The sequence below is a fragment of the Podarcis raffonei genome, chromosome 6, assembly GCF_027172205.1.
Source record: "Podarcis raffonei isolate rPodRaf1 chromosome 6, rPodRaf1.pri, whole genome shotgun sequence".
Classification (NCBI taxonomy): Eukaryota; Metazoa; Chordata; class Lepidosauria; order Squamata; family Lacertidae; genus Podarcis; species Podarcis raffonei.
In genome coordinates, this window is record NC_070607.1 from 40,346,912 (window position 1) to 40,361,790 (window position 14,879).

Consider the following 14,879-nt stretch of genomic DNA (forward strand, 5'->3'; position numbering starts at 1 on the left):
GAGTTGCTGAACCTGTTCTGGTCTGAAGATATCAAAGAGCTAGCATTGATTTGCACTTGCAGATAATTCTTCTACAAATGTCAGCTTAGATACTAATCTTTACTCTTCAAAACAAGTGAAATTTAACCTGTTGCGTCTGAGCAGCCAGAGGCAAGATGAGTCCTATCCTATATGAGATAATATGATCCATTGAGACAACCTCCTCAGACCCTTAGAAAGAACTGGAGAAACTTATTGGTTTAGAGTCTTTAATATGTGTCACAAACCTGTTTAAAGTAGTGGTTCCAACTTAAAGATGCTGTTACACCTTTTTCCAAGAAATGACAGTCTATTGTTGCTTATGGTATTTTAAGCTACATTTAGTACATGTGAAAAGGGTGTGTGTGTGTGTGTGTGTGTATGTTGAAAGTGAGAACAAGAAGGAAATATTCTGATTCGGAAAACTACTCTCCCCCTTCCCCCTAAGAAGAGTTACTCAATAAGCCATCTCCTTCAGCCTCCTGGTTGGTGTGATGTAAAGCAATATATGGGTTGCAAACTTTGCCCTGGTTTTTTTACAGAAACATTAACCAAGAGGAGAGGTATAACTGCTCTCCTAGGATCAGATTTCTGTTCTCCCAACAGAAAACAGTCTGCTCTGACAAAGGAAGGCTTGAAAGGTTCCAAGATGCTGCTCCAGTTGCTCTCTGTCCTCTGGGAGGCCTTGTCCCTGCAAGTTGTTCTGGTGTTTCTGGCAACATTTCTACTTCTTGCTGATTACAAGAAAAGGATTCGCCCAAGGGATTTCCCCCCAGGGCCCAGGCCTCTTCCCTTGCTGGGTAATATACCACATTTTGGGGCAAAGGACCCACATTTGGCAGCACGGAAGGTAAGAATGAAGGAATGAACCAGATGATGAGAAAACAGGTGACGTTGCAGTGGAAAGGAGCGTAAAAACCTCACTGGAAAATGAGGCTTAGATGCCCTAGTCTAGCATTCTGATTCCAAGAGTAGCCAGCCAGAGGTCTCTGAGCAGCCCACACCTGGGGCATGAAGGCAAATGCATCTCCTGTGGTTTGTTCCCAGCATCTGGTATCCAGATGTGTATGGCCTCTGAATCTGGGGGATCTATTTTGCCTAACAGTCATTGGTAACAAGCCTGTGTCCACACCTGCCATAAAAGGTAGGATGGTTGTTTGCATGATTCTATTTTGTTAGCAGGTTATTTCCACCACTTCTGCCTTTTACCTCTAACTCTGGTCAGAAAAAAGTCACATATTTGCTATGAGCCACGTATTGCTTGGGTATGTTAATGACCAGCTAGCTCTGTCCAGCTCCGGTCCAGAGGTAAGTTTGCTTTTCTCATGTTCCCCTCTTAAGCAGGATGCCAAACAGTTTCGCAGGCTTGCTTAGACTATATACCTGTGGAAGACAGGAGTGCCTGGTGTGCTCTGGTCCATGGAGTCATGAAGAGTTGGAAATGATTAAACAACAACATATACCTAATAGACGTGACACATCAAACACAACTTTCTGCTTGCTTGCTTGGGGTCAGTTAGTGTAATAGGACATTTCTTTTTAAAAAGACACTTTCTGAATCTAAGGAGGCAGGAAGAGGACAGCAGGAAGCTGGGAAGTCCCATCATTTTTTATTACTTTTTCCTGTCCCCCTCACACTATGGCACTGAGGACACAATATTGGCTATCCCTTACAACTGCTGACAGAGGGGTACATAGGGTACATATGTACAAGGCTCCAAGCCAACAGGGACCCAAAGCTCTCTCTCTCTCTCTCTTAAAGTAAATTAGACATTTCTAAAGAAATTTATAATAAAAAAGTAGAAGCTTCTTGTTGCTGCAAGCCTCAAGCTGGATGAGTGGAGAGGAACACTTGTGTACACAAAGCATTTTTTGTGTGTCTATGTCATTTCCTTCTTTCCCCTAGTGTGTTGCTTTTATAGAATGAAATGTTTTAAATTATTTAACTCCTTTGAAAAAAATAACTTCATACTGAGAAGAACATGATGATATGCAGTCCTCCCTGATCTTCCACGTCCCACAAAGCCACAACTGGCAAGCAAATTAAAATTCCTATAGACGATGCTTTACTATAAGGATCCCCTCACCCTTATCAAGACTGGAAAAATGTGTGTGTCTGCTTTTGTTTGTGTGTTTTGTTGTACGTTAGCCTACCCTCCTGCTCTTATCTTTGCAACATTCCTGTGTGGTAGGCTGGCCTAAGTTAATATATGTGCAGAAGCAGCAGCTCTTGCCAATAGATTGCAGGAGGAGAATGGAGGGGGCCTGTCCATGTACTGGGCCCAGGAAACCCTTTTGGCATCTCTGATGTCCCTGTTGTATTTGAGAGAAACCAAGATTACATCTTCCATACAGGCATTCTATAAACATCAAGCAGGCAAATTAATATAGAATATTAATAAAGACCACATAGGGATATTTTATCCTGTCTTGCATTCTTCCTCTCCTTCCAGCTGGCAGAAAAATATGGCAATGTCTTCAGCATTCAGGTTGGGAAAACATGGATTGTGATTGTGAATGGATTGCGTCTGGTGAAAGAAGCTCTTGTCCATCAGGGTGAAAACTTCATAGATCGTCCAAATCTTCCTTTTACCAAGGAAATCGCTAGGGGATTGGGTGAGTTACTTTTAATTATGGTCAATTGTTTAAATAACATTATCTCATCATTTCCTATTGCCTATCTAATCAAAAAGCCAAAAATAAATGGAAAAAAACCAGAAATATCATTAAATAATCAAGACCATATAAACATTAAAAAGGTACCATTAATCCAGAAAAGCAATTCCAGAGTGTCCTAAAGGGCTTCAGTGCAGAAGGGACATTTGTAAAATATATATTGACTGCTTTACGTGTTCCTATACGTTTACTTCATTTTGTGTATTTCAAACATATGCTGCCTTTCCATCACAGTTCCCAATTTTTTTCACAGGGCAAAGTTAGTACAGTGGGCTAATAACCTCCACTTATTTTACATATGGGAGTGCGACCTTATGTGGGGGGAGGGTAGGTAAATAAATAAATAAATAAATAAATAAATAAATAAATGGTGGACGACACTTTCCATGCTCCCTCTTCATTTCCTCCCACCTGCACACTCAGTGGATTTTTGTTGCTTACTGGGAAGTCCATTCCACTGTCAAACAGTTCTTACTGTCACAAAGTTCTTCCTGGTGTCTAGTCAGAATCTCCTTTTTTGTAACTTGAAGCCATTGGTTTGGGTTCTCCAGAGAGGGAGAGAACAAACTTCCTCAATCTTCCATGTGACAGTCCTAAGATGGTTATCATATCTCCTCTCAAGTTTCCTCTTTTCCAGGCTAAACTTGCCCAGCTACCTCAGGCATTGCTCATAAGACTTCTGTTCTAGACCCTTAATCATCTTGGTTGCCCTGCTCTGCTTGCTATTTCTTCTCATCTAGGAGTGTTGACCTCTAATGGTCTTACCTGGAAACAACAGAGACGATTTGCCATATCAACGCTCAGAAACTTTGGTTTGGGTAGAAGGACTTTAGAAGAACGAATACAGGAGGAGAGCCGATACCTAAAGGAAGCTATTGAAGTTGAGAAAGGTGCGAACCAGAGTCAAAAAAGCCTATTTCATATGAAAGGTTAAAAAATACATTTGTCGTGGTATGAAGCTTTCAAGTGCTGCTTTGTGCAAGTTCAGCTCTGCATAAGCTGGGACATCCCCATGGTTAGATGGGTGTCAATGCAAAACTCAGTCCATTGTGGCACATAGGAGTTCAGCTGCCATTAAAACGCAGAAGCCTCTGCTAAGGTCAGGCTCCATGTATGCAGTGAGACCTGCAGTTGAAACCCAAAGTCACTTAACTAGTATAGGAGAGCAACAGAATTGGTACGCTGTGTGTTTTGAGGGAAGTGTGCCGATTTTGATAGCTTTGACAAAGTCACAAATGGAATTTGTGCAATAGTTCCTGTGTATATTTTCTGTCTCTGTCATTTTTGCAGGCCTTTGTTGCCAAACCTACTGCCTTGGCAAAACATTGTTGCACACACACCCAACCTCCAAGCAGCGTGAGATTTCCCAGCCTTTGTGTTTCCTTTTTTGAAGAGACTAAGGTCCATTTATGATATATGGTTTATTTACACACGTATACAACATGAGCCTAGGATGGGGCAAGGGAGTCACAATATTAACACTCCCAATGGGAGTGCTTGCAGTCTCCCACAGAGGTCCTTTCCTTTGTTTCCCATAATAGCCCATCCCCCAGGTAATCACCTCATAAGGAATGTAGCCTGGCTTATGTTTTAACACTTCCTGCACCCAGGGATTTAGGGGGTCTGGCCCCCACAACCTCAAAACAACATCTCACAGAACAATGTGCTAGATAGCTTATACCTATAGCATGTGCCACTAAGGGTATAAAACTCCATCACTGCGCCATCTAAACATCCTCTATCTGAAGAACTTCTGCTGTCCCCCCATACTCTGTCCAGACCCACCCACTTCCCCCACTTTCTGTTTTTGTTACATGGAAGCCATAAGCAGTCTTACTCCTTCTCCATTTTCTTCTTCTCTCCCTCTCCAGGGCAGCCATTTGACCCTCACTTTCAGATTAATAATGCTGTTTCAAATATCATTTGTTCTGTCACTTTTGGGGATCGCTTTGATAACCATGACAGTCGTTTCCAGAAGTTTCTGCGCTTGTTTGATGAGATAATGTATCTTCAGGGAAGTATTTGGATTCAGGTACATCTTCTGTGAGATCTTATGGGTATCCACAACAGAGTCGCTCTGGTTCCAGGCACACTCCCACATTCTTGTTGACTGTTCATTCATTCGCTTTGGACCATCATTGTTCTTTATGTTCTGGTTTCTTTTTCTCCCTTGAACTTGTAATTCAAGCATCTCACGCCATACCAAGTCCCTTTGACATCTTGTTTTTATTTAACTTTGTCTATCACAATACTGAAGATGTATGGGTGTCTTCAGTATTATAAGGCAGGCATCACAACTAAAAATCATGTGCTACGACACATTTTAGGCCTTTAAGTGGGGAATCACATGAGTGACTGAATAAAATCAAAGAATTTGGACAAGTAGCACATATCATGAGAAGGCTAGTTAGTTTTATTTTCCATATTGGGAACATTCTCACACTGTGCTGGAATATTTATGTAGCTAAATAACACTGGGTATTGAGTGGTGTTCAAAAGCAGGACTTAAGATCCAGAGCATGTCTTGCAATGAACACAGAGATGCAATCCCAAGTGACATACACGGCTTAATTCCATACTCTCCACCTACCAATTAGAATCTGTGAAAGGCCACCCCATGCAGATAAGCATCATGAAATGGGAAAGCTACATTGGCATCATTTTCCTGATATCGTCAGGCAAGGTGCATGCATTTTTCAAACAGGTAGCCATCTTCATGGGAAGCCATCGCATGGATTGCTATCTCCTTTGATAGTAGCATGATCTGCGATTGTTATGAGAGGGCTTTCCCTACATAAATCTGATGCTAGTATTTGTTTCCTCAGCTGTACAATGCATTTCCCACTCTAATGAAGCACTTGCCAGGGCCCCATCAGACCGTTAAAAGAAACTGGGGAGAACTGAAATCCTTTGTGGGAGAAATCGTTGAAAAACATGAAGAAGACCGGAACCCATCTGAACCCAGAGACTTCATAGATGCGTACCTGAATCAAATGGCCACGGTAAGAAACAAAAAGTATAGTTTGTGGTAGTATTAATAGTAGTAATGGTTAATAATAGAAAGCAGAGACACAATCTAAAGGATCAGAACTTACCATATAGTTTCCATTGGCTCTGTATGAAAGCAGACAAACTGGTGAGGTGTTTGTTTGTGTGTTTGCACACACACACACACACACACACACAAAAGTGAATAGGAAATAATGTATATCACCACTTGTCCAGTGCCTGCATTTCACCAGATTGACAGGGCTGTTGACTTGGCTGTGCTAGATGCAGGACACTGGTCAGGAATAGAGCTCATGAATCTCATTGCTATCACTTGATATATAGGACTGAAACTGGAGTGGAGTTTTTAACGACAGATGAACCCTTTGGTGCATTTTCTTTGTTTTAAGGAGGATGCTGCTTCCAGTTTTCATAAAGACAACCTCCTACATTCAACACTGGATCTCTTTTTTGCTGGAACAGAATCAACTTCCACAACCCTGCGCTGGGCCTTGTTGTACATGGCCATTTTCCCGGAAATTCAAGGTAGAACCATCATTTGCCTACTTATCTTTCATTACTTTGGATTGCACTCAACAAATCCTCTATTGAAATCAAAGTATCTGACTTATTGGCTATATAACTTCAATGTGCCTGCCATAAATTTGACTAACATTGAGTATCAACCACCCTTCTCTTTTTTCGAACGATTCCCAATGCCATATTGCTATGTTACTTTGCAATATATGTGCTGTTGTTTTTTAAGCTGTTGTGTATTAAAAATGTGAGATAAAAGCATCCAAAACGCTAAGTAAAGGGTTATTGCTCAGAAGGGCTGTAGAACTCGGTGATGTCATATGTCTGAGGTTGCTATTTTCTGTTGGTTCAGTTTTGGCAGTTATTAACAGTCTTAACAGCTAAGGCAGCAGTTATGTTCTGTGGTGTTGCTGTCTGTCTCAAAGCTAGTCAGTGTGTAGCACCGTTAGTCATTCTTCGATACAAATCTATGTAATATGTATTAGTTAACATAAGTAACACCTACCTGAATTGTATGTTTAATCTAACAAGGGCAAGTACACTGAGTAAAAGTTATCTAACTTTTAAAAAGAGTGTATTGTGTAGTTTTTATAGGAGGGAAAAGGCAAAGGGTCAAACGACTTGGGATCTCTTCCACATAACTCTGTAAAGTTTAATTACCACAAAAAATTATATATGCATATGCTATAAATGTTTTTATATATAAAAAGCAGAAGCTCTGTGCAAGGACTTCACTTGTGCAACAGAGCATCCCTCTCTCACGCACCTTCAGATTGGTCCAAGGAGGTTGGGAGAGGCCACAGAACAGTGCAGAAGGAGAAGGGGAAAGGGAACTTTCTATCTGGCAAACTGCAATTCTTCCGTTTAATGAGCAATCAGAAGAGCAAGAATTTCCCCCATATGTTTTTATTATATTGCAAATTACTTTGGGGTGCCCACCGGGAAGTGATCCTTAACTGAACTGGAATGATAAGAAAATAATTAATAAATGGTGCAGCCAAAACAATTCTATTTTGGCAGAAGATGTACCATTCCAACTAAAGGTGGGGAAAAAGGAGTCTTGAATAAATGCTTGCATTCTGGTGGCAAAGGGAACCCAGAGGTGGAACGACGAGATGGGCCTCCTCTGCAGCTATTAGTTTATGTCTGTTCCTCTTCTATTTATAGCAGATGTTCTCTCTCTTTTTGCAGCAAGGGTCCAAGAGGAAATAGATTCTGTGATTGGCCAGTCTCGCCAGCCAGCGATGGATGACAGGGACAGCATGCCCTATACCAATGCGGTTGTTCATGAAGTTCAAAGAATAAGCAGCATTGTGCCTCTGAATGGGCCCCGGATGACAGCTAAGGACACGACACTGGCTGGGCTTCATGTGCCCAAAGTAAATGTTAAGAACATATTGCTCTTCTTGTCTGTCTTTGCTCTTCCATTAAACTGCACACACTTTAATCCAAAGTTTAAACTAGGGGTAGCCAACATTGTGCCGTCCAGATGTTGTTGGACTCCAACTGCCATCAGTTCCTGCCAGCATGGCTGATGGGCAGGGATGATGAGGCTGTATCCCCAAACATCTGGAGGCCACCATGTTGGTAACCTCTGGTCTAAATACAGAGTTGTACCAGTCTCAGTTTGAATGGGTAGCTAGTCTGTCAGAAATTAGCCAGTATCTGGTGTTGCTAACCCTGAATTTTCGTAGTCCAGCAGACTTTGAATGTGTTTTAAAATCTATATTGGAACTGTGCTTTTGTGGGAAATCTTTAAATGAATTACTTAATAATGAGAAGTAAATATTACATTCAGAACATATTCTTTTTCTGTCAGGGGATAGAGGCTTAGTACTGCTATAAATTCAAATATATGTGAAAGCGCCTTGCCATTTCTAATCTACTACTCTGCTTTTTATTTGGCAGGGAACCGTATTGTTCGCCAACTTGACCTCGGTGCTCTTTGATGAGGATGAGTGGGAAACACCCAGTATGTTTAATCCTGGCCATTTCCTTGAGAATGGTCAGTTCCGGAAAAAGGAAGCATTCCTGCCATTCTCTGCAGGTAACAAAAGTTGAAGGGCTATATGATGGCAGCTTAGTTACTGAGAGCTTGGTATATTGCTACCTATATTGTGTATTGCAGTGGTCACCAACCTCCTTGAGCCAGTGGGCACATTTGGCATTTAAGAAAGTGCTGTGGGCACCAGTCACAAAATGGCTGCCCTTTGGGGTGTGTGGTGTAACACAAAATGGTGTTGACACTAGCGCAGTGTGGATTTTTGCGGGGGTGTTTCCTGATATCTTTCATGAGCAGCCCACAGGGAGTTAGGCTGTATTGTTAAAGTGTTTCCCCTCTCCATGCTCACGAAGTCGTTTTCTTCACTGCACCCTGAGAATAGGAGCCTGCTTCTCACTATGCAGCTCAGAAAGTAAGCAACTTCTTGGGGAATTATTACCGGTAACTGAATCATAATTATGATGTTTTCTACAATCAAACGGTATATAAATTTTATGAAATAACTAAAACCTGTTTGCCTTCTTCACATTTTTGGAATGTGAGAGGGAAGCTGTAAGGCTAGGGATGGATGGATCTGTCAACTTTGGTTTCCTTCATTTTCCCAATCTTAAATTCAGTTTCCCACATTTCAGCTGCCATCCGCAATTGAAAAGAAAACCCATTTTGGTGCATGTTTTTCTTATTGACACATTTTAAAATCTCACTGTGACTAATATACACAATTTTGTAAACAAGTCCCCTAATATAATGGATTTTTGTATGTTCTTTTCTCTGATATAGGCATTTTTTTTTACACTTTCCCTTAATATGCATTTTTGTACACATTGGTTGGTTGGAGAACAACACTGTAAATTTCAAAGAATGGCTGTATTTTGTGTGTGTTCATGTATTGGTTTGAGAAGTATGATTTACAGAGATTGCTATGAAGATGTAAACCAGGGGTAGGCAACCTATTTTTTTAAAAAAAATAATATTTATTAGTTTTCCAACAAATTAAACACAACACTACAAAAAACCAAAAAAGAAAAAACATACAATACAATACAATACAAAATAAAAGAAACAAACAAAACAAAACAAAACAAAAACCATTTAAAACACAATCCAATTTCAACATCTTATCTTTCTTTCCCTTATTTCCTCGACCTCCTCACACCTCCCTTTTTGTATTCCACTTCTGTTGATTGTTTCAGCAATTCCTTTCCATCTTCCTCTGTTTTCTATCCTATAATTATCTTAACACATTTCAACCTTATTTTTCTTTTAATACTCTATTAATCTATTTGAACTTAATTCCTTATAACCTTTCTACTAAAGCCATATCACTTCATTCCAACATTCTTCTAGCATTCATTAATTTTACAGTATTTCTGTAAATAGTCTTTAAACTTTTTCCAGTCTTCTTCCACTGACTCTTCCCCCTGGTCTCGGATTCTGCCAGTCATTTCCGCCAATTCCATGTAGTCCATCAACTTCATCTGCCATTCTTCCCTGGTGGGTAAATCTTGTGTCTTCCAATATTTCGCGATGAGTATTCTTGCTGCTGTTGTTGCATACATAAAAAAAGTTCTATCCTTCTTTGGCACCAATTGGCCGACCATGCCCTGGAGAAAGCCCTCTGGTTTCTTAAGGAATATATATTTAAATACCTTTTTCATTTCATTATATATCATCTCCCAGAATGTCTTAATCCTTGGGCACGTCCACCAAAGGTGAAAGAATGTACCTTCAGTCTCATTACATTTCCAACATTTATTATAGGGCAAATGATAGATTTTTTCAAGCTTAACTGGTGTCATGTACCACCTGTAAATCATTTTCATTAAATTTTCTCTTAGGGCATTACATGCCATAAATTTCATACCTGTGGTCCATAACCGTTCCCAGTCAGCCATCATTATGTTATGTCCAACATCTTGTGCCCATTTAATCATAGCTGATTTCACCGTTTCATCCTGAGTGTTCCATTTCAACAGCAAGTTATACATTCTTGACAAATTCTTAGTTTTTGGATCTAACAATTCTGTTTCCAATTTTGATTTTTCCACCTGGAAACCAACTTTTTTGTCCAATTTGTATGCCTCCATTATTTGATAATAATGGAGCCAATCTTGCACTTTGTTTTTCAATTTTTCAAAGCTCTGCAATTTTATTCTCTCTCCATCTTGTTCCAGAATTTACCAATATTTCGGCCATTTGGCCTCCATATTGAGTTTTTTCTGTGCCTTCGCTTCCATTGTTGACAACCATCTTGGGGTTTTCTTTTCTAACAGATCCTTATATCTTATCCAAACATTAAACAATGCTTTTCTAACAATATGATTTTTAAATGCTTTATATACTTTTACCTTATCATACCACAAATATGCATGCCAACCAAATACATTGTTAAAACCTTCTAAATCCAACACTTCAGTATTTTCAAGAAGCAGCCACTCTCTCAGCCAGCAAAAAGCAGCTGATTCATAATAAAGTTTAAGGTCTGGCAGGGCAAATCCACCTCTTTCTTTAGCATCCGTTAATATCTTAAATTTTATTTGAGGCTTCTTGCAGGGGTAGGCAACCTAAGGCCCATGGGCCAGATGTGGCCCAATCGCCTTCTCCATCCGGCCTATGGACGGTCCGGGAATCAGTGTGTTTTTACATGAGTAGAATGTGTGCTTTTATTTAAAATGCATCTCTGGGTTATTTGTGGGGCATAGGAATTTGTTCATCCCCCCCCCAAAAAAAACAAATATAGTCCAGCCCACTACATGGTCTGAGGGACAATGGACCGGCCCACGGCTGAAAAAGGTTGCTGAACCCTGATGTAAACTCTCTACTAACATAGTCTCTCTCTCTCTCTCTCTCTCTCTCTCTACTCCCCTTTTAGGAAAGCGAGTTTGTCTTGGAGAACAATTGGCCAGGACTGAGCTTTTTCTTTTCTTTACTGCCCTACTTCAGAAGTTCACTTTCCAGGCTCCAAAAGGCGTGACATTAAGCCTTGACCATCGGTCAGGTCTTACGTTATCCCCCCAGCCATACCGGATATGCGCAATCTCTCGCTGAGGGGACTCATTTTATGGCACTGCTCATTAAAAGAAGATGGTGAAGAATTTGGCCAGCACTGCCTCCTTAGTTTCTGTCCTTAGGGGGACAGCTCAATAGTCATAGCTCAATAGTAATGCATGTCCATTGTATTTAGAAGGCCTCAAGTTCAATCTGCATGACTGGTGTGTGGTTCTTCTCATAAATGATCTCAAGCATGTGACTTTTAAAATGGTCCCTGTGGCACAGCTAGAGCAATGTCTTATAAGTATTGCAATAAAAGAGCTCAGTTGGAACTCCAAGTTGTAGACTTTGATGCTCAAGCTTGCACAAGACGGTTACCCCCCACTTCTCCAGGGGCACCCCCCCAAAAAATGGCTTAAGTGCGAGTATACCGGGGTGCAGGGAGACAGCAGGTGGTCTGTCTGCCTGGCAAGCTGAAATGCTTGCCTTGTTGGCGTTATTGCACATTATTGAATTCCTCCCCTAATGTGGAAGTAGCCCTAGCAGAAGACACTACAAAAGGTCAGTGACTTATTGATAAAACAAGAGACCTTCCAAGAACCTTCCAAGGATGACTGAAAGCCTTCTTGTCCTAAAAGAAGTATCTGCTTATCTCAGAGCTGAGCAGACAAGTTGTGTCCATATTGTGGTCAGGGCAGTGGCAGACCTTGGCGCCCTGCATGATGCCAATGTTCAGCACCCCCTGCCTCTCACACTCCATTCTAAATCATAGTTTCAACGTCCCCTGCAGTGCCCTTGAGGCTGCATGCCCAGTGCCACCAAACAGTTCATGCTCTCCTAAATCTGTATCTGCATCTCCCGGTTTCTGTTGTCCCTTGACACAGGATATCTGTGGTCCCTTTGTTTCCTCTAGCCACACCACTCCCTCTTGGCCTCATCCCTTTGAACTAATTGTTTATATCAATTATGGCAATCTCCTATTATTCAAAAAAACCTCACAAACCTCTGTATTTCAGTAGTTACATTTATATTTTGTCAAGAGGCAACTTAATCTGCTATCTGTCCGCTACACACTTGGAGCTATAGAACCGTAGAGTTGCAAAGGACCCCCAGGGGCATATAGTTCAACCCCCTGAAATGCAGGAATCTCAACTAAAGCATCAATGACTGATGGCCAGCCAACCTCTGTCTGCAAGGAAGGAGAGCCCACAACCTCCCAAGGATGTCCATTGCACTGATGAACAGCTCTCACTGTCAGAAAGTTCTTTCTGAAGTTTTGTCAGAATCTCCTTTCTTGTAATTTGATACCCACCAGAGCAGGAAAGAAAAAATGCTTATTCCATCATTCATGTGACAGCCCTTGAGATATTTGAAGATGGCTATCTTATCTCTTCTTGGTCTCCTCTTTTCGAGGCTAAACATACCGAACTGCTGTTGACCTCATTGGAGATTTCAGAATTGTCATCTCCCACTCAGTGCTATGTAAATATAGACCTGATGGCTATATAAATTCTAACAAGAAAAATAAATAATGATAAAAAACCCGGAATGTAACCAAATACAACAACAGCTGCACATAGCTAAAACCCATAATGCCCTATGCGCCTTAGGTCCAAGCTATCTGAAAAACTGTATTCTATTGTAAGAGCCTGCCCAGGCTTTGTGGTCTTCAGGGAAGGCCCCTTTCTTGGTCCTGCCACCCTCATAGGCACAGTTGGTGGGGACACAGAAGAGGGCCTTCTCGGTAGCTTCTCCCAGAGTTTGGTACTCCCTTCCTGAAGAAGCTAAGCTGGCTCCCTCCTTGTGGTCCTTCCACTGCAGGTGAAGATCTTCCTGTTCCAACAGGCTTCTGGGAACTGACTACTTTTAATGAAAGGGCTAGTACCCTGCTGTTTCTTACTGTAATTTTTAGTAGATTTTATACAGATTTTACATATCATTTTAATTCTATTAATGTTTAATTGATTTTAATGTCAATTTTCCTATGTTTTTAGTGATTCTTGTTTTTATTGGTTAACTTCCTTGAGTCCCATCGGGAGAAAAGGTGGGGTACAAATATAACAACAACAACAACAACAACAACAACAACAACAACAACAACAACAACAACAACAACATACATCCTGCTTTAAGATTGAGACTGCAACCCTATATACCATATTTTTCTGTGTATAAACCACATACCCCCGTATATTAGATGCCCCCTATTTTTGGAGACTCCTAATTAAGAAAATGGGGCGAGATTGCCCAGAGTTGTTGAGATTTTTGGGGGGGATTGCAAAAAATCACTCACCCAACTGACCTACGCTGACTCATGCATGCATCACTGAAGCCACCTATCGTCTGCCCCCTCAATGCCAGCTGCCACCAATCGGCCAACCACTTACCACAGAGACAGCCAATCAACACCAGCCCTTGCCACAGCCACCAATCACCCACCCAATCACCACTGACAATCTCCTGCTTGCGGCAGGTCCCCCCATGCACTATTCGTGTATAAGCAACCCTCATTTTTTTAGATGATTCTATAATTTAAAAACCCTCATCTTATACAAGGAAAACTACAGTATGTTGCCCATATGCAAGATTCATTGAACACATTGGAATTTACTTCTGAGTAAACAGGCACAGAAGTGGAAAGTTTCACTTGAATGTCTTGATGGGGTTGGGGGATGAAAGACAGCAAACAGAAAGGTAAGCAAGACTGAAGGGACATCTTTTTCTCTCCCCTGCCCCCAACAATTTAGTAGAGCTTAAATTCTTCAACTCTAGTTTGATTACTGCAATCCCGTACCCAATTTGATTTATTGGGGAGTATGTCCATTGAACATGAAGGGCTTAACCTCTGAGCTTAACCTCTGTAAGTTAACTGTGCACTGTGCACTGAATTCTAAATAAATTCCTGGACCTTAGCCTATCCTATCCTCCAGCACAATATTTGCACAAAATAGCTTCCAGCAGTGCTTTTTCCCCTGTAAAAAAATGTTTAGGGGTACTCTCATTTTGACTCAAGAAAATCACCATTTTATAGTTCAAATCAGGGAAAATAAATATAGTAAATGGAGAAAAGTAGAAAGATTCACAAAGAGTTTAGGAGTTTGCGTACCCTTGCACACCCCCCCCCAGGAAAAAAGCACTGGCTTCTAGGGAGGAGTACCTGTCTCAGACTCATCCTAGCTGCTATGCAAAATGAACAGCAAGACAAAGGCAGGATGGAAACTTGAATCAGCATCTGTTTAGGACCCTGGGGTGTTCGCATCAGCTGTTGCTAGCTGGTGTCCAAACATTGCAGTTTTGCTCATTGGCTGAAAGCAGGGAGGGCTTTGCCTGTTTTTTCCTCTCTTCTCTCAGGAGAAGGGAACCCAGCGGCTTGCTTTTTCTTTCTTAAAAGGAAGCTCCAAGTTGGCGGTCCTGTCTCCAAGACACTGTGGGCTCTCTTCAGAAGAGCCTGCATCCCATGTCTTTACTCTAACCTGTCTTCTCCAGGAGGAGGGCAGCTGGTAGGTGCTATTGCTGTAGGCTTGGGTCCAAAGTGCTGGGCTCCTGGGAGCCTGACCTGGTTGTCCTCTGGTATTGTCCTTGGCTGTGGTGAAGAAAAGGCATTGATTTGCTTGTAGGAATGTGGGTGATCCTAACTCAAGATGAGAGTCTAATGGAATGTCCTACC

The 14,879-nt window shown here is 41.3% G+C and overlaps 1 protein-coding gene and 1 long non-coding RNA gene across 2 annotated transcripts; one reads left to right on the forward strand and one right to left on the reverse strand.

The window, feature by feature from the left end:
- The first annotated feature begins 474 nt into the window (after positions 1-474).
- LOC128415691 (cytochrome P450 2J4-like) lies at positions 475-11,544 on the forward strand. Its single transcript, XM_053392269.1, has 9 exons — positions 475-868; positions 2,472-2,634; positions 3,435-3,584; positions 4,566-4,726; positions 5,520-5,696; positions 6,093-6,228; positions 7,411-7,598; positions 8,128-8,266; positions 11,094-11,544. The coding sequence occupies exons 1-9, from the start codon at positions 527-529 to the stop codon at positions 11,267-11,269; spliced, it is 1,632 nt and encodes a 543-aa protein (XP_053248244.1). The 5' UTR covers positions 475-526; the 3' UTR covers positions 11,270-11,544.
- LOC128415705 (uncharacterized) lies at positions 5,087-6,098 on the reverse strand. The gene is made up of 2 exons (XR_008331043.1): positions 5,790-6,098; positions 5,087-5,678 (listed from the first exon to the last, which is right to left on the reverse strand). It is a non-coding gene; the product is annotated as an uncharacterized LOC128415705 (long non-coding RNA).
- Positions 11,545-14,879: the final 3,335 nt, after the last annotated feature.

Excerpts from the sequence above, each read along its gene's own strand:
- LOC128415691 (XM_053392269.1), top strand. The coding sequence starts at position 527 with ATGGGTTGCAAACTTTGCCCTGGTTTTTTTACAGAAACATTAACCAAG. Across the intron at positions 5,697-6,092 it reads ACCTGAATCAAATGGCCACG|GAGGATGCTGCTTCCAGTTT; the intron begins GTAAGAAACAAA and ends CTTTGTTTTAAG. Across the intron at positions 6,229-7,410 it reads CATTTTCCCGGAAATTCAAG|CAAGGGTCCAAGAGGAAATA; the intron begins GTAGAACCATCA and ends CTCTTTTTGCAG.